Genomic DNA, 18761 nt, shown 5'->3' with positions numbered 1-18761 from the left:
CAACTAGAAGTAGCCCAACCTGACCTCTTAAATTAGAGCACATTTACCTTCTATCTTTATTCTAAGAACAGAAAGGCAAGAGGAATGACCTGAGGCTCAATAAGAGCTAGCCATATTATCACTATTATATTGTAATGATGGTTGAGATTCATTATTTGCTTTCAGTTTAACACCCATTACATCTTATATCAAAAATGGCTACATAAAAAAGATTAAATGTTTGAAGGAGAGAAAAAACAAACATGAAATGCTGCTTTGGAGCATATAAAAAGAAAAAAAAGTGTGTACCAGCTAAGTACACAGTGTGGGGGTGTGGGATCAAGTTGTACAAGAAAAAAAAAAAAATTGGTGGACATCGATTGAATGCAATGGCAACATTTACCTACAGCAAGACTAAGAATTTCAGCACTTACAAACGTTGGCAAAGCTCTTCACAGAGGTGATGCTAAACTTAGATACAGTCAGGAAGGTTGGAAATCACTGGCAACATGGAATCTACAGGGGTAATCCATTCGTTCCATAGCAATGGCCAAAAATATCAGTTTAATGTGGAAAAAAGAAAAACAAAAGTGTCTACGCCCAGAGTACCTTGAACACATTGGGAACAAGACATCCAAAGATCATATATTCATCCTTGTTAGCAATTGTTTGAATTAACTTACAGATGATGAGCTAGGACATGGCTCTCCAACACGGGATTAACTTTGCCTACAAGCTATGATTCTGGGAGGAAGAGCAAGTACATTTTCAAAGACAGACAAGACCATTCTAGGGCACAAATATTTTACACTTCATGGCATTTCCTAACAAATACTCTAAGTCCCTCCAATGGCATGTTTTTAAACATCACTGAAATGAAAATTTAAAGTAAACTACTGCATAACAGGCATAGCAAAACACATTGTTTTAACAGAATAAGGCAATAAAATAAATCTTTAAAAACATCTTACCTTCATACCCAGCTGTATTCGGAGTCCAGAAGAAAATTGTGTACAGGTGAAAGGACAGAAAGGTGAAAGCTTTCACAAGCAAATGCATAGGGCCACAAATGCAAGGGGGGTAGCAGAGTGTGTTTTAGTGTTTTGCAAAGGTTATAAGGACAGGCATGAATGGCAAAGGAAGGAAGGGAGAAGGATAGTTAAAAATACAAAGTGCTTCACACCATGGATAATCAAATTTATTCTATGTTATAGGGCTACATAAATCATTGCCATTTGGGGTATTTTAAGCTCAAAAAAAAAAAAAAAAAAAAAAAACTTACCTCTTACAGGTATTGCAATTGAAAAGTTAAACTGAACCAGTATAATCAATACTTACATTACATGCTCCAGGTTTCATGGGATGATCCAAAAATATTAGACAGAAGGAAATTTTACCATCTAGGAACTAAAGGGTGATATTAGGGGCTTTTGCAATACCTTCTGCCAATCAGACAAAAAGCAGTATGGCAATCTATGGTAACAAATTTACGGCATTAATTTGCGGAATATGCTACAATGGCCCAATTAAATGTACTTGCACTTTGTTATAGGAATGTGGGGAAAAAGGAAAAAAACAAAAAGGACAGGAAGTAAAACCAGAGAGATAAAGGACTTGATAAAAAATAAAACTCTTACCTTATTGTCTTCAGATTCATCAGTGCTGTAAATGGACACCCCCTACATTACTGATACCCTGACAGCCCATAAGGAGGCTACAGTGTTATTTAAGACAGCCCTAACACAAACATGCAAAGGTTCACTGTGCTCTGGGAATTGGCTCTGGGAAAAATCACAACAGAGCATTTTAAATGAACATGTACCCGAAACTTAGCAAAATGCCCTTTGAATTATTTTATTTATAAACCCTGAGCCTAAAAGAAAGATGCCATACTTACAGAGTGCCTTTCGGGTAAAAAAAAGGTGCAAACACTATTGTTACCAAAAAGTCACAAGATTTTCTTAGCTAATAAGGACATAAATACAGCCATGCCAATTATTGAGTTCAAACTAAACAGGACATCTTACACTGAATGGGTTAAGGACACTGGGAGCCTGCTATGTTTATTATACACTAGCAAAGCCAGTTGCCACTTTGCACATTTTTCTTTCAGAGGGGGTATCCGAAATATATAGAATAAAAACAGGAGCTCATACTTACAATCATATTCCATGTTACTTTCCAAGCTGTGAGTTTCATCTTGCATTAGTCACCATATGATCTCTATCATAATGGTGGGGGTCAATGAATAGATTAGCTTTAAAGGGAATTTACAATTCTTCCATGCATCTTAATTGTGGCACATGTGGAAACCACTCATCTATTTTTTAATCACTAAAACTTGTGTAAAAAGCTTTGAATTTAATCAGCTTTTTTATTAGTGAAGTGTGATGGTGTTACAGATATGACAATGTATGGTAGTGAGATTAATTTAATCAAATGTTTAAATGCTGTATGTTTCAATTTGGAACACAAGTGTGTGAGAATGTTTGAATTTCTTGCGGCACAGCAGATCAGCTGATAACTGAAAACTACCATGAATTACTTTGTTCAAGCTGAACAATAAGAAAAGAAAGTATTTACATATACCGCTGAACCTCAATGCCTGCATTCATCTTCTCACATATAGGGATGATGCTTGTGCTACAACTATGTGGTTCTTCAATCTGAAAAAAGCACGTTCTTTTGAATGACAAAACAAAGTGAAAATTACCTTGTGTGTATCTCTGAATTTACTGATCTCACGAGATATAAGGTCTCTCTTATCTTCCTCCATTTCTATTGCATTTATGTCTTCTTGCTGCAAATATATCAGTGATATTTTTTAATTTACTTTTTTATTCACTAGGTCTAAACCATTAAAGAGAGAGTTGAGCTATAAAAGAAAAACAAATTGATTACCTGATAACCCCTTTTCCAGTTATCATCCAGGACTGTCGACAGTAGAGAGATGGCTCCGCCCACCTGCAGGAAACACGAGATTAGATAGTATGAAAAGAATTCCCCCAGAAGGCAGCAACCTCAGTAGTAGCAAGAGAATCTGCCCATCTCTGAGGACGTCACAGGAAGTGACGAAACGCATTAGAATGGAACGCAGAGCGTCGTCACATCACGCAAGGTGGAACGCAAGCTGGAAGTACAGCTCGCCACTCTGCAGGGAGAACGCATAGCCCGCACCGCTGACCAGTGATTAGTTTTTTACATATTTTATTGCAATCTAACACAATTTTGTGGGTAATAAACTTTATGATTTGAAATACTACACTATCTGGAGCTTCTTTCTCCTCCTCCCATATTCAACTGGCCGTATACCCCGGAGCCTAAGGAGCCGGCACCAGCCTATAGGATCTTAAAGGGGAAGCCATCCCAGCCCAGGGGGCAACTTAGCACAAGTGGTCCTAATGCCATACGGCATATAGGACCCACGAGATCTGGTAAGTGATTCACTCTATCCATATACACAGTGAAAGGAATCAATGTCATGGACAATCACGTCTGAGCACCTGCCCTTTTGAATTTGTTGGAAAATTCACAATCACTGAGGACTCTGTTGATAAGATTTTTGAGCACTACAGTCACCTTTTGGACTTTATCCTTAATCATGATCGTTGCACATATATATTTATCAAGTCATTGATGCATATCTTGGCATGTGTTTGATTATTAAATTATTTTACTATTATTTATTTAAGGTTGTTCACAAGTCACCTTTAATCACTACATTAATATCACCTATTAATTTTTATCACAGATTTATAATTTACTGACAGTTTTTATGTTCATCACATATCACCTGTTTGTTATTTTTACTGATATTTTAGTAGGGTTTAACTAGCAAGCGTTGTAGTTGGCCTTTTAGTAAGACCATTACCCTCTAATTTACTCATTTTTCTACAGCAGCTGCTGTACCCTATACCATATAATATTTATAAATCATCATCATTAGATTACTCCTAGGCGAGTGGAATATACCCAAGTTAGGAGCCAGTTTTTTTTTTTTTTTTTTTAAACAACCAACCAAGCTTTATTTAAAAAAAAAAAAAACTGATACTAAATTTACACATAAATACGACTAGAACCCCGCTCTCCTCTATAGGGAAATCGGATGGAAACAGACCATCAGTCTGTTTCCATTCGATCCACGGGATGGATAGAAAATAGAACCACCATCCGCCTGTTTTTGGCGGACAGGATCAGATGGCGACAGATTACCGCTCCATAGAGGAGACTGAAGAAACTGAAGAGACTGAGAAACTGACAGGCGGACCCAATGGAACAGCCTGTGTGAAAGGGGTCTTCGGCTGTGTGGCTGTGGCATGGCAGGGAGAGGATATAAAAAAAAAATTATATATATATATATTTCAATAATTAAAAAAAATTTATTTTTTAAATTTAAAAAAATAATAACCACATTCCCTGTCCACTTACCTTTAAGCAAAGGTAAGTGGACAGGGAGATGAAGTCATCTCATCTCCTCTTGGGAAGGAGATGGGCAAGCATTGAACAGGCAGTGGAAACAGTCATTAGTGACTGCTTGTGAAACTCCCGGCCACCACAAGAGGGCGCCAGTTCCACGTTGGAAGCCTCTCTCATCTCACAGAAGAAGGCCGAAATTTTCGGACGGCACGGTAGTCCGTGCACTCAGGGAGGAGGTGGGAGGGGCGCAAAAGGGACAGGACACCCCAGGCGCCAGGTCGCTAATTCTAGTCGCCAATGCGCAGGCTACGACGGGCTCCTTACCCTTGGTAGCCTGCGGAAGAAGAGTACTCTTTCCCCTTTGCGAGACCCTCAATGAGGTCCTCCAAGGAAGCTCCAAACAGGCAATCCCATGCAGGAGGGGGGAGATCAGATAAGGCCTTCTTAAATGTCTGGTCCCGAGGCAAATATTTCAGCGAGATAATACGCTTAACCACTTAAGCCCCGGAGGATTTGGCTGCTAAAGGACCAGGGGTTTTTTTGCGATTTTTTACTGCGTGACTTTAACGGACAATTGCGCGGTCGTGCGACGCTGTACCTAAACGAATTTGACGTCCTTTTTTTCCCACAAACAGAGCTTTCTTTTGGTGGTATTTGATCACCTGTGCGATTTTTTGATCACGCGCTATAAACAAAAAAAGAGCGTAAATTTTGCAAAAATAACAATATTTTTCACATTTTTTTATATGAAATTCCCCAAAAAAAAAAGTAAAAATCAAAATTTTTTAACATTTTTCGGCCAATTTGTTTTATGCTACCTATGTTTGGTAAAAAAAAAAATCGCAAAAAGCGTATTTTGATTGGTTTGCGCAAAAGTTATCGCGTTTACTAACAAAGAGAAAGATTTTTGTCATTTTTGGTGTTTTTTTTTTTAACGCGTAATGGCGGCGATCTGCGATTTTTTTTTCGGTACTGCGACATTGCGGCGGACAGATCGGACCCTTGACTGACATTTTTGACACTTTTGGGGTTACCAGTGACATTACTGCAGTAATCAGTGCTATACATATGCACTGTTACTGCAAAAATGACACTGGCAGGGAAGGGGTTAACTTTATTGGGAAGGGAGGGGTTAAGTGTGTCCTAGGGGCGTGCTTTCTACTGTGTAGGGACATTCCTATTGGTGTAAAAGCAAAGATCAACCGTTCTACATAGTAGAACGGTCAGATCTTTACTTTTACACAGGGAGAACTGACAGGCAGCTTGTTTACACAAGCTGCTCTGTCTTTCTCCCTTCACAGGAGCGATCGTAGTGTGGCCGGCGGACATCGAGTCCGCCGGTCACACGCACTGACTTGCCTGTGAACGAGCCGCGGCGGGCGCGCGCCTCGGCGGGCGCGCGCCCGCTCGCTATAGGCTCGCAAGTCAGTGACAGGCGAGTGACGTACCGATACGTCACTCTGCCTGGCCGGGGCTGACCGCCGCAGTATATAGTCGTGCGGCGGTCGGCAACCGGTTAAGGACCACTGCTGACACAAACAGCCAAGAAATCAAAGGAGCCCCATCCAAGAGGCATCACAGATAAACTGTAGCCCCTGGACCAACTGATCCGCCAGATCCGCAAAGACAGGGGGGGGGAAGCCGTTTCCCCTCCATGTCCCAGCATAAAACTTTAGCCCACTCGGTCAGAGCTTGTGACCCCCCCAGGCAATAGTGAACGCCCTTCGAGCCCTCCATAGAGGGCATAATAGGAAATAGCCACCTTGAAAAAGGCCACCCGCCATGACGCATACGCGCAGGCAGTGTATCCCACACAATAATGGCGGTCATTGAAAAATGAAGCGCCCCCACAGCGCTACACCTTCTAAGGGAGACACCAAGCTCACCACATGGCCTAGCAGGCCACATGCCACGACCTACATTTTTGTGGAGGCCCAGTCGCAAGTGCATGGATCCCAGCCCGGCAGAAGCCCAAAGGAAGAGTGGGGGCTTCAGCTAAACGCACTGGGGCCGCCGCCAAAAGGAGGCACCCGACTGTCGGCTGCCACGTCCCTGTATGAGTACAAACAAGAAAATCCTCCTTCTGGTGGGTCTTTTTAAAACGGCAGTACAGACACCATAGTATGTGTAAGAATCACAATTTATTCATATCTATAAAAAATATTGTACATATACAGTGCTAAGCATATTAAAAATATTTGGATTTGGATGCCCAAAACGGGAGGCAGTGGCTTCAGCTAACATCCACCAGCCAAACAACCTCCGTATGGAGCCCAGAGGACATACCCGCCCTAGTCAACAACCCCCAGGGTGGCAGGGAACCCCGCTCAATCCCTCCTTTGCACACCAGGAAAGCCCAGTTAGCAGCAACTGCAACCAGCCCCCCCCCCCCCCTTAAGAGCATGTGGCAACAGCCAACTCATAACTTCACCTGATCGCCCAAAGACCCAAAGTGACCATCAAAATTAGGGAAAGGAGGGGGGTCCCAGGGAGGGGTTCACATTCACTCACGTCCACCTAAAAACCCTCCAGGAGTGGGGGCAGCTACATGCCATACCAGGAACAGAATGGGCACTGCTCAGGACAGACCTCCACTCCATCATAAAGTGGGCGCTGTCGGCCAGGAGGAAGAGAGACTCATGCCGAAGCCAGTTCGAATGCTGACAGCGCTGCTCCTTCAAAGATACTGCGAAGTAAATGAGCAGTGTCACCCAAGAGCAGGAAGGGTTACCAACAATCAGATGAAAGAAGAAAAAAAAAAAAAAAAAAAGCTGAAAAACTATTGCAGTCACCAGATCTGAGAACTAATAGGCTACAATATATGTACATGAAGAATGCCAGACTCCCAGTGTGAATACAAGTGTAGGACGGCCTCAGCCAGCTCTGCTTCCCAAACAACGTCCCCGATGTTGTGCCCTGCACACCAAGGGGCCCTTGGTGGACGAGGTGAAAGGCATCTGGAGGGTGTGATTTTTGGACTGCTGGACTAGTGGGCTTGAATGCTAGCACCCCTATTTCTGACGATCAGGAGTATCGTTCCCTCTACTTAGAGCGCCTCTCTAAGCTCTATTTAATCTGGGTCACAGAAATAAGCTGCGATATTACAGTATTCTCTCAGGGTTTAGATACATTTTACCTGGTTCTGCAGTTTTCGTTTGCATCTTCAAAGTCAAGCAAAATGTCAACATGGCCAGAACATTTCTTCAAGTATTCAATAAATATTTCTATATGGAAGCATTGATGTTGAAATAAAATATCAAAAATTTCAGAAACTCAACCAGCTCTTGAATACAAAAGGCATCAATTGGATTAGGCAACTTACTGGCATTAGGTTCAACAGTTTCAGAGTATTATATTTTATAGTATTTGTGGCGTCCGCCAGAGGATTCCGTCACCGTGCCACAAACCTCTGCACCTTTCTGTTGAGCCGAGACACCAACAGATCCACCTCGGGGGTGCCCCACCGGAGACACAACTAATGTAACACCTCCGGATGAAGAGACCATTCCGCCTGGTCAAACGCCTGCCGACTGAGGTAATCCGCCTCCCAGTTTTCCACTCCAGGAATGTGCACTGTGGAAAGAGCTGGAACAAACTTTCTGCCCACCTGAGAATGCCGGCTACCTCCAGAGCCGCCAGGGCACTTCTTGTGCCCCCTTGGTGATTGACATAAGTCACAACTGTGGCACTGTCCAATTGAATGCGCACTTGACATCCTTGGAGATGTATCCGTCCAATGTTCCAGGCAAAGCCTGATCGCTCGAGGATATTGATTGGTAGTCTGGACTGCCAGGGTTAAGACCCCCATGAGTAGAATTACTGTAGAGAACGCCTTCCCACCCTGACAGGCTGGCATCTGTGGTGACCACTGTCCAATACAAGGGGAGGAAAGATTTGCTCTGCTAGAACGTGGCGACCAAATCAGGGACCCTTTTGCACCCGGCTCAGCTGGATTTGGTTGTCCAGAGACTGCGGAGTCTTGTCTCATTTGATCGGAATCTTCCTTGCAGGGAAATCGTATGGAACTGTGCAAATGGGACCGCCTTGAAGGTAGACACCAACAGGCCCAGCACTCTCATGCAAGTCCGGAGGAAATGACCATCTGCTGGACAGCAGGAGACAAATTGCAGCTTGCAGTTTCTGAAGTTTGTCCAGAAAAAGGAGTACTCTGGCTAGGGCTGAGTCCAAAGTCTGATCCAGATAGTCTAGTTTCGTGGAAGGAACCAAAGCAGACTTCTGAAGATTCGTAATCCAGCCAAACTTCCTCAGGGTCTGTATGGAGATTTCCAGGTTTTTCATCAGCGCAGTAATAGACTCTGTCCTCAGAAGGTTGTCCAAGTAGCCCAGGACCGTGATCCCCAGCTGACCTAACAATACTACCATCGGGGCCAATATTTTTGAGAAGACCCGAGGAGCGGAGGAAAGACCGAGGGGTAACGGCGCAAACTGTTAATGCGCCTCTCCCATGGTAAAGCGAAGGAAGCGCTGGTGACCGAAACATATCGGAAAGTGAAGGTAAGCGTCCTTTGTATCAATAGAAACAAAAAAATCCCTCTGATGCAGGGAAGCCACCACCATGCGTACCGATTCCATTCTGAACTTCTGCACCTGCACAAGCAGTTCAGCACCTTGAGGTCCAGGATTGGACACACCTTGCCTTCCTTTCTGGGGACTGTAAACAGGTTTGAGTAAAACCCCTGGAAATGGTCCGATCACCCCTTGAAGTAAAAGGTCTTGCACCGCCCCAAAGAGCCTGTAAACTGACCGGGAACAGTCGCACGTTGGAAAGAAAGATACTTCCTGGAGGGCAAGAAAGAAACTTGATCTTGTAGCTGGACCGTATGACTTCATGGACCCACTTGTCTTCTACTGGGGAAGTCCACGGGTCCGGGAACCAGCGAAGACATCCCCCCACCCAGTTTATCGGTGACGGCGCACCTTCAAGCTGAAGGGGCCTTGGCCTTGGGTCTAGAGAAGCCCGCTTTTGACTTTTCAGATCAAGGTTTGCTTGGATCCTCCAGAGGAGGCCCTTTAGGGCTTCGATCCCTTGTCAGTCGACCCTGAGGGATGAAAAAATAAAAATAAAAATTATGAGCCGAGGAGGGCCCACGTCTACAACGAGGGTCCTTACACTTAGTGGCCTGTGGAAGGAAGGTACTCTTCCTCCCCCCTGTAAGACCTTTAATGAGGTCATCCAGGGTAGCACCAATCAAGCGATGGCGAACCAACCAGGGTGTACATATTACGGGTCACAGCCTCCGCCTTCCTGTCAGCCAGGTCCTTAAAGGCTGGGGACTCTTCAACCAAAATCATGGTTGCCTTGTTCAATCTGGAAACCGGAGGGTCCACCACCGGTGGTACAGCCTACTTCTTGAGGAGGGACTCCTTATAGGGGTATCACCTAGCAAAGCGTTTAGGGACCTCAAGGGGACGCTTTGGTCGTTCCCCACTCTGTAGTGACAATTTTGTCAAAATAGGAGGGAAAGGTTACACCTTTGCCGCTCTGGATGGCTTGTGAGTGCCAAAGGAGACCAGCGCCTCCGTTGCAGCTGCGACCTCCAACTTTAAGGTCTCACGCACAGATACAATCAGTGCACCCCCCAGCTCCTTTTCGTGCGCAGTTGTAGAAGTGGAGGAATCCTCCTCACTATCTGAGGATTCAGGCCGTGCGAGGGTTGTCAAGGTTCTCGGTGGTCCACAGCGCTTCTATGTTTTTTTCGGGTTTCCAACTCTTCGGGCGCTTGAATAGCCGCCAGGCTGCAGGAGTCACTTCACCACGGCATGCAGAGTTGGCAATAAGCACATTCTGAGCTGCCGAAGCGTGGCTCAGATCGCATTACCTGTTGACAGGCAGGAGGGTCATTTATGACAGAAAAGAGGTCTAGGGCCTCTTCTGTTATAAAAATCCTGCCTTTCAGTTTACACAAAAGACAGGTAACTACCACTTTATGCCTCTATCAGTTAATTATGCTTACAATGCAATGATAAAAGTTAACTTAATTTACCGATAGTTCTTCTTTCTTATCCTTTCTTTTCTTTTTGGGATGTGAGTCAGAGTCCAGAGAAGGGGCATTTAGCTCACTGGAATACTCTTTTATTAGGAGTTCGATTGCACCTTTGATGACACCATCTCGTCTTTTTGTTTCTTCATCAAGGTCATCGTCTTCCTCTGTTGTTGATTCAGGCCGGGCAGTCTATATAATGAAAAAAACAAACATTTCTTAAAGGTTTCATGCTAGAAATATGAACCATGACTAGAATGTGAATTTCAGAATATTGTTAGAATTGTGAGATTCTCCTATGGTGCGCTCCACAGTGCTAAAATGCAGCCATAATAATCACTGAAAATGAATTACTCACTCATTTCAAGGTGCAAACAGGAAAGAAAAAAGGCACCCATGGCCCAAAATCTTTGTACCTGCTTTCTATGTTGTAGTACAACAGAGAGGGTTAGAAACTGTAAAGGGTTTCTTCTTTCTTAAGGGCTCATTCATACCAGATGCTATTGGCTGCCATTACAGCCACAACACAAATAAGGCAAAAACAATTCACACCACTGGAGTGTGCCAAAGAAGAGAGAGAAAAGCAAAAAAATAAGTACTGCATGCATTTTTTTTAACACAGCAAGATTCAATTCGAACTGAATCTCAATGCAGCTGAAATTATTGCAACTTATTAAAATGTCAGGAACATTTCAATAGAGCTTTGTTAAAAAAAAAAAAAAAAAAAAAAACACACGCACAGTGCATACAAGTGGCCATGCAATTGGTGCGGCTTGTTGGTGTAATCAAGTCGTTTTGATCCCCATCTTCCTGTTCATGAGAGACCCCTGTACCTTTTATTTAGCGGTTGTCACAAATAAAATTAAAAAAAGAAACCTTCCCAGTGAAGTTATCAAAAATGAATGAAAGACAGAAGAACTACCCCATCTTAACTATTGACAAAAAAAACACAACAAACCAAACACAAGAAGTGTTCTATGGTCTATTTTGCACAGGGACAAAATTATTTGTTACGCACCCCATTGGTAGAACGCCTGCTTGCTTTCCACTCATCCAACTGGGCTTTTGTCTTCGCATCAACCTTCACAAGAAGCTTCTTCTCTCCAATCTGCAGGTCATGAAGCAAACGCAAAGCTCGAAGAGTGGATTCAGGTTCTTTATACTCACAAAACCCAAAAGCTATTAAAAAAAAAAAAAAAAAAAAATCAAACACTCAATGTAATATCTAAATGATATAAAAGAGGATGATGTCTACTTTACAACTGCGTCAAAAAGCAAGTTTTTTTTTTTTTAAATTAGCATCTAGTGTCTAATTAGCATCTAGTGTGTGTTTGCCCTAAAATGGACATGTAGGTTGTCCAAAGTTGACACTGCAAGCCTAATACTAGCTGTCTATTTTCATGGGACAAATACCTAGATGAACATTTGTGTGTATACAAAAGACTTCGGGCTAAATATAGTAGTAAATGGGATTTAAAATGAAAACTGTTCAGCTTATTTTCACAGATTAGTTATAAACACTGCATCTCAAAAAAATTAGAATATCAAAAAGTTCAATTATTTCAGTAATTCAATTCAAAAAGCAAAACTCCTATTATATAGATTCATTACACAGAGGGATAGATTTCAAGCATTTTTGTTTAAAATTTTGATAATGGCTTACAGCTAGTGAAAACCCAAAATTCAGTATCTCTGAAAATGAGATTATGAAAAAGTTTAATATTGTACAGTCATGGTGTCACACTAATCAGCTAAATAAAGCGGTTGTAAACCGCTAGAGCTTTTTTTTTTTTTATCAGGTGGGAACCTGTGGGGTAAAGCCGTAATGTGCTGGAATGCATAGCATACTAGCACATTATGTTAAACTTACCTGAAAACGAAGCCCTCCCACGCCGATAAGTGAACGATGCAGGGGCTCCCATCTTCACCCGCCTTGCTTCCGGGTTTGTGGACTCCAGCTCTGACTGGCAGGAGCCGCGATGGCATCACTCACGCAGCAGCAGCCGTTCACGGCACAGGGCTCTGAAGGAACGGCAAGAGCGGCCATTCCTTCAGAGCACATTTGCCAGGGTTGTCCCCTAGCTGCATACAATGTAAATACTGTATTTACTAAACGGTGCCTATTTAGGAAATATTTACACTGCCTATAGGTAAGCCTTAATATAGGGAAGATTACTTCCTTTAACGCAAAACACCTGTAAAAGTTTCCTGAGACTTTAAATGGTTTCTCGGTCTGGTTCAGTATTGCACAATCATGCGGAAGCCTGCTGACATGACAGTTGTCCAGAAGAGTCATTTACACTCTCAACAAGGAGGGTAAATCACAAAAAGTCATTGCTAAAGAAGCTGGCTGTTTACAGAGTGCTGTATCCAAGCATATTAATGGAAAGTTGAGTGGAAGGAAAGTGTGGTAGAAAGAGGAGCACAAGCAACAAGGATAACCGCAGCCTTGAAAGGATTAACAAAAAGCCATTCAAGAATTTGGGGGAGATTTACAAGGAGTGGACTATGGCTGGTGTCAGGGCTTCAAAAGCCACCACACAGAAGTATCCAGGACATGGGCTACAACTGTCGCATGCCTTGTTTCAAGCCACTCTTGAACCAGAGAATGTCTGAAGTGTCTTAAGGCCCGTACACACGTACTGATTGTCGGCCGTAAATATTCGGCCAACGTCCGATCGGCCGATTGTCGGCTTGTTAGTATGATGTTTCCGACAACCGACTGCGACTTTTCGGCCAAACAAAATCTGGTGTGCAGGTTACAATTTTTGTAGGCCAACAAAGAACAGCCAATTGTTCGTCAGTCAGTACAGATTTTGGCCGACAAAAAGCAGATGAGCAAGACTGGGCATGCTCAGAGAAGAAAAAACACACGGAAAGTTAACCATCACATGACATCACTTCTGCAGTCGGTTGTTGTTGGCCGACAAAATTCGTGTGCAGTCTTTAGCACTTTTCAACCAACACGACAGCACAAGACAAAAGACGGCCGAACGGTCGGCCGACAATCGGTGCATGTGTACAGGGCTTTACCTGGGCTAAGGCGAAAAAGGACTGGACTGTTGCTCAGTGGTTCAAAGTCCTTTGGATAAAAGTAAATTTTGCATTTGTAAATCAGTCCCAGAGTCTGGAGGAAGGGTGGAAGCACAGAATCCAAGTTGCATGAGGACCAGAGTAAAATTTCTACAGTCCCTGATGATTTGAGGAGCCATGATCTGCTGTTTGTCACTGTTTTATCAAGTCCATAGTCAGCGCAGCCTTCAATCAGGAAATTCTAGAGCACTTCATGCTTTCCTCTGCTGACCAACTTTATGGAGATGCTGGTTTCATTTTCCAGCAAGTCTTGCCACCTGCCCACACTGCCAAATGTACCAATACCTGGTTTTATGATCATGGTATCACTGTGCTTGATTGGCAAACTTGCCTGACCTAAACCCCATAGAGAATCTGTGGGGTATTTGCAAGAGAAAGATGAGACACACCAGACCCAACAATGCAGACGAGCTGAAGGCCGCTATCAAAGCAACTTGGGCTTCCATAACACCTTAGCAGTGCCGCAGGTTGATCGCCTTCATGCCACGATACACTAATTCATGCAAAAGGAGCCCCGACCAAGTAATGAGTGCATACTATACTTTACATGGACATCATTTTCAGTAAGCCAACATTTCTGTATTAAAAATCCTTTTTTTATTGGTCTTATGTATTATTCTCATTTTCTGAGATACTGAATTTTGGATCTTCACTAGCTCTAAGCCATAAACATCAAAATAAAAAAAAAGGCATGCTTGAAATAGATCACTCTCATTCTGAGTAATGAATCACTGAGTTTGTCTAAACTTTGTAGGTGCAAATAATTTGGTAATACAATAGTAAAAATATTTGAGGGGTGGTAGGTTTACTAAACCCCCAAATTATGTAGACTTTTTTTGAGTCCCTTTATAAAACATTATGTACCTCTTACCCTTACCAGTATCTACCATTACCTATTGCTCACCTGGTTCCAGCACTCGCCCGAGACTGCCATTTGGCTTTGCGGTTCCATCCCTCTGGAGAGCATTATTTTGCCGTGTCCATATGGTTCTCTGGCACAGTTTGGGAATTCTCTAGGGTCCTTTGTATTTTGGCTGCTTTTCAGCAATGTAGTAATAGTTTATATGTATGTGTTTTTTGCACTCATGTATAGCCCTAATATGTTTGTTGCTTTCTGTATATTGTGTTTTATATTTTTCCATAGATCACATCCCTCACGAATACAACTCCTGAAGAAGCAGGTATCCCTCGAAACATGTAGAGTGTGAGATTACAATTATAGTGATTGAGGCACCCCCATGTTTTAGAGGAAACCTCATCCATTGCCCAAACTATATTAGAGGAAGTGAGGTTTTGCTATTTGTGTTATGAATTGTGTTATGCTCCTGTGGGCTATCAATATGTTTGATCTATTCTTTTAATCTTTGTCTCCCATTTTTCTGGGTGAATTTTAATCTTTAATGGTTACAATAAACATCTGTATTTTTTGAACATAAGTACTGTGTAGTTCATACCATATCATTAAAATCCTAAGTGCCTCAATCCAACGTTCTGTTTTTGATATTTCCCATTATATGCATATAGCACACATTCTATATTAATGAATCTATACCAGTTACACTTTTTGAAACAAATTAGTGAAATAAACTTTTTGAGATGCACATATACAAAATATTTCTAATCTCTCTAATATAAATATATATACACACATATATACACATATACACACACAGTGCATTGCGAAAGTATTCGGCCCCCTTGAACTTTGACCTTTTGCCACATTTCAGGCTTCAAAGCTATAAAATATATAATTTTTTTTTGAAGAACCAACAGCAAGTGGGACACAATCATGGAGTGGAACGAAATCTATTGGATATTTCAAACTTTGTTAAATAAAAAAACTGAAAATTTGGGCGTGCAAAATGATTCAGCCCCTGTACTTTCAGTGCAGCAAACTCTCTCCAGAAGTTCAGGGAGGATCTCTGAATGTTGACCTAAATGACTAATGATGATAAATAGAATCCACCTGTGTGTAATCAAGTCTCCGTATAAATGCACCTGCACTGTGATAGTCTCAGAGGTCCGTTTAAAGTGCAGAGAGCATCATGAAGAACAAGGAACACACCAGGCAGGTCCGAGATACTGTTGTGGAGAAGTTTAAAGCCGCATTTGGATAAAAAAACATTTCCCAAGCTTTAAACATCCCAAGGAGTACTGTGCAAGCGATAATATTGAAATGGAAGGAGTATCAGATCACTGCAAATCTACAAAGACCTGGCCGTCCCTCTAAACTTTCAGCTCATACAAGGAGAAGACTGATCAGAGATGCAGCCAAGAGGCCCATGATCACTCTGGATGAACTGCAGAGATCTACAGCTGAGGTGGGAGACTCTGTCCATAGGACAATCATCAAACTTTTTGGCAACAATGCAAAACTTTATGTTTGGCGTAAAAGCAACACAGCTCATCACCCTGAACACACCATCCCCACTGTCAAACATGGTGGTGGCAGCATCATGGTTTGGGCCTGCTTTTCTTCAGCAGGGACAGGGAAGATGGTTAAAATTGATGGGAAGATGGATGGAGTCAAATACAGGACCATTCTGGAAGAAAACCTAATGGAGTCTGCAAAAGGCCTGAGACTGGGACGGAGATTTGTCTTCCAACAAGACATTGATCCAAAACAAAGCAAAATCTACAATGGAATGGTTCACAAATAAACATATCCAGGTGTTAGAATGGCCAAGTCAAAGTCCAGACCTGAATCCAATCGAGAATCTGTGGAAAGAACTGAAAACTGCTGTTCACAAACGCTCTCCCATCCAACCTCACTGAGCTCCAGCTGTTTTGCAAGGAGGAATGGGCAAAAATTTCAGTCTCTCGATGTGCAAAACTGATAGAGACATACCCTAAGCGACTTACAGCTGTAATCACAGCAAAAGGTGGCGCTACAAAGTATTAACTTAAGGGGGCTGAATAATTTTGCACGCCCAATTCTTCAGTTATTTGTTTAAAAAGTTTGAAATCTTTAATAAATTTCGTTCCACTTCACGATTGTGTCCCACTTGTTGATTCTTCAAAAACAAAAATTACAGTTTTATATCTTTATGTTTGAAGCCTGAAGTGTGGTAAAAGGTTGAAAAGTTCAAGGGGGCTGAATACCTTCGCAATGCACTGTATATATGCACACACACGGTGTATACATCTCCATCTATATATACACGCACATACTGTATGCATAAATCAGGGCTTGACAAATTTGCTTTGAATCCAGGAGCCAGTTAAAAAAAAGTTACTGAGTCTTTATGAATCAGCGCGGGAGGGGGGTGTACTCCCCCTTTCTATGCGGGAGGCTTTGGTGGTCCTTATCCCCAAGCCGGGGAAGGATTTGCGGGAGTGTGGTTCGTATAGACCAATCTCGCTAATCAACGTGGACACTAAGATTTTGGCTAAGGCCCTGGCTATGAGGTTGCAGGCAGTTATATTGAAACTAGTTAAGGCTGACCAAACGGCTTTATGCCTGGACGGTGTGCACAGATGAATGTTCGGAGACTTTTCATTAACCTTCAGGCGCAACATGACAACTCTGGGGAGAGGGTAGTGGCTTCCCTGGACACACGAAAAGCCTTCGACTCCTCTGAATGGCCGTATCTTTTTAGGGTACTTGAAGCGTATGGCTTTGGCCCTGTCTTTCTGTCCTGGATAAAGTTGTTATACACGGAGCCTTTAGTGCGGGTACGGGTGAATGGTTTGATTTATGAACCCTTTCCGATGCATAGGGGGACCAGACAGGGGTGCCCTCTGTCGCCCCTGCTGTTTGCCCTGGCTATGGAACCCTTGGCGATGAGGTTGAGGGAGAGTACGGCTTTAAGGGGTTGCGGGTGGGTCAGATGGAGGAGCGCGTTTCTTTGTATGCGGATGACATGCTCCAGTATCTGTAGGATCCGGGCCCTTCCTTGAACTATGCCTTTGAGGTGATTCAGGAGTTTGGGGACTATTCCGGATTCTGTATTAATTGATCCAAGTCTTCCTTATTCCCCTTAGATGACGGGGTTGTGGCCCCATTCCTCTAACTAGTTCCTTTAAATATTTTGGGATTGTGTTCCAACTTCCAATCTCTACGTTTTTGGAGAATAATCTTATCCTGATAGTTCAGGCTTTTAAAGACAGGGTGGTACGGTGGCAAGCGCTTCCCCTCTCTGATGGGCAGGGTGAACATATTTAAAATGATCTTTTTGCCTAAATTTTTATATGCTCTGTCCAACTCTCCTGTTTATATCCCCAGGGGGGTATTCCTGAGTATTGATGCCATCCTGACCACTCTGTTGTGGGGTAATAAACCCTCTAGAGTGGCTTTGTCTGTTCTCAAGTGCCCTACTTCGGGTGGGGGACTGGCGGTACCGGATTTGAGGTCCTACTATTTTGCATCTCAGTTGGTTTTCCTACACTGGAGGTTTTTCCCACAGGTGCCCAATTCCACGGTTGAGTTGGAGGCGGCGCTTGCCTCCTCCTTCGAAACGTTGCTCAATGTCCTTTACCGGAGGGGGGCTCCTGGGTTCCGTGATGGCCCTGCCGGGGAGGATCTTTCAGATCTGCGCCTGACGGGTTGGGGACGACCCTCTAACGAATTCACCGAATAATCCGTTGTGGTTTAATCCATCGCTTGGGGAGTTCGCTAGGTTGAAGGACGGGGGTCGCTGGGCCCATTATGGCCTTAAATACCTACACCAGCTATTCCATCAGGGCCGGTTAGTGTCTTTTGGGCAACTTTTTAGGGAGCATTTTGGGATCTCCGGGATGTGGCGCTTCCGGTATTTGCAGCTTCGCCACGCAGTGCGGGTGCAGTTCGGGGGGGGGGGGGGGTCTGTTGGCTAGCCCCTCTCTTGAAACTATGCTTTTGGACCCAGATCCGCTTAAGAGAATTTCTAGGTATTATGGAGCGCTATGTCCTGGGGGTGCTGGTCCGGTGGCTAGGGCCAGGTGGCTAACATTTATACCTGACTTGTCTGACGAACACTGGGAGGAGGTACTGGAGACATATCTTCGCACAGTTGTGTCATCGACTGATAGGATGGTTCAGCTGCGGTATCTGCATCAGACATACTATACCCCGGTTTATTTACTATGCATAAAAGGGATTCGGACCTCTGCCATAAATGCTCGGGGGGAAGGGGGATCGTTTCTTCATATGGTCGGGGACTGCCCCACGGTGAGGCCCTTGTGGTCTCAGGTCACTAAATTCATAGAGGAGAACTTCGACCTGATTGGTGGAGTTCTGCAGAGATGGTTGTTCTTCTGGAAGGTTCTCCTCTCTCCACAGAGAAACGCTGG

General features: G+C 43.4%; 1 protein-coding gene across 1 annotated transcript in view; it reads right to left on the bottom strand.

The window, feature by feature from the left end:
- Positions 1–18761, bottom strand: part of RBM25 (RNA binding motif protein 25) — an 83976-nt gene that overhangs the window by 50440 nt on the left and 14775 nt on the right. Inside the window, exons 6-8 of the mRNA XM_082275757.1 lie at positions 11416–11576; positions 10401–10589; positions 2693–2779 (exon numbers count right to left, since the gene is read on the bottom strand). Coding sequence (XP_082131883.1) covers positions 2693–2779; positions 10401–10589; positions 11416–11576 — 437 coding nt within the window. The remainder of the gene's footprint in view (positions 1–2692; positions 2780–10400; positions 10590–11415; positions 11577–18761) is intronic.

Source organism: Pelophylax lessonae (assembly GCF_965119305.1).
Source record: "Pelophylax lessonae genome assembly, chromosome: 13".
Lineage (NCBI taxonomy): Eukaryota > Metazoa > Chordata > Amphibia > Anura > Ranidae > Pelophylax > Pelophylax lessonae.
The sequence above is the reverse complement of the archived record's forward strand: the minus strand, read 5'-3'. Positions and strand labels throughout refer to the sequence as shown.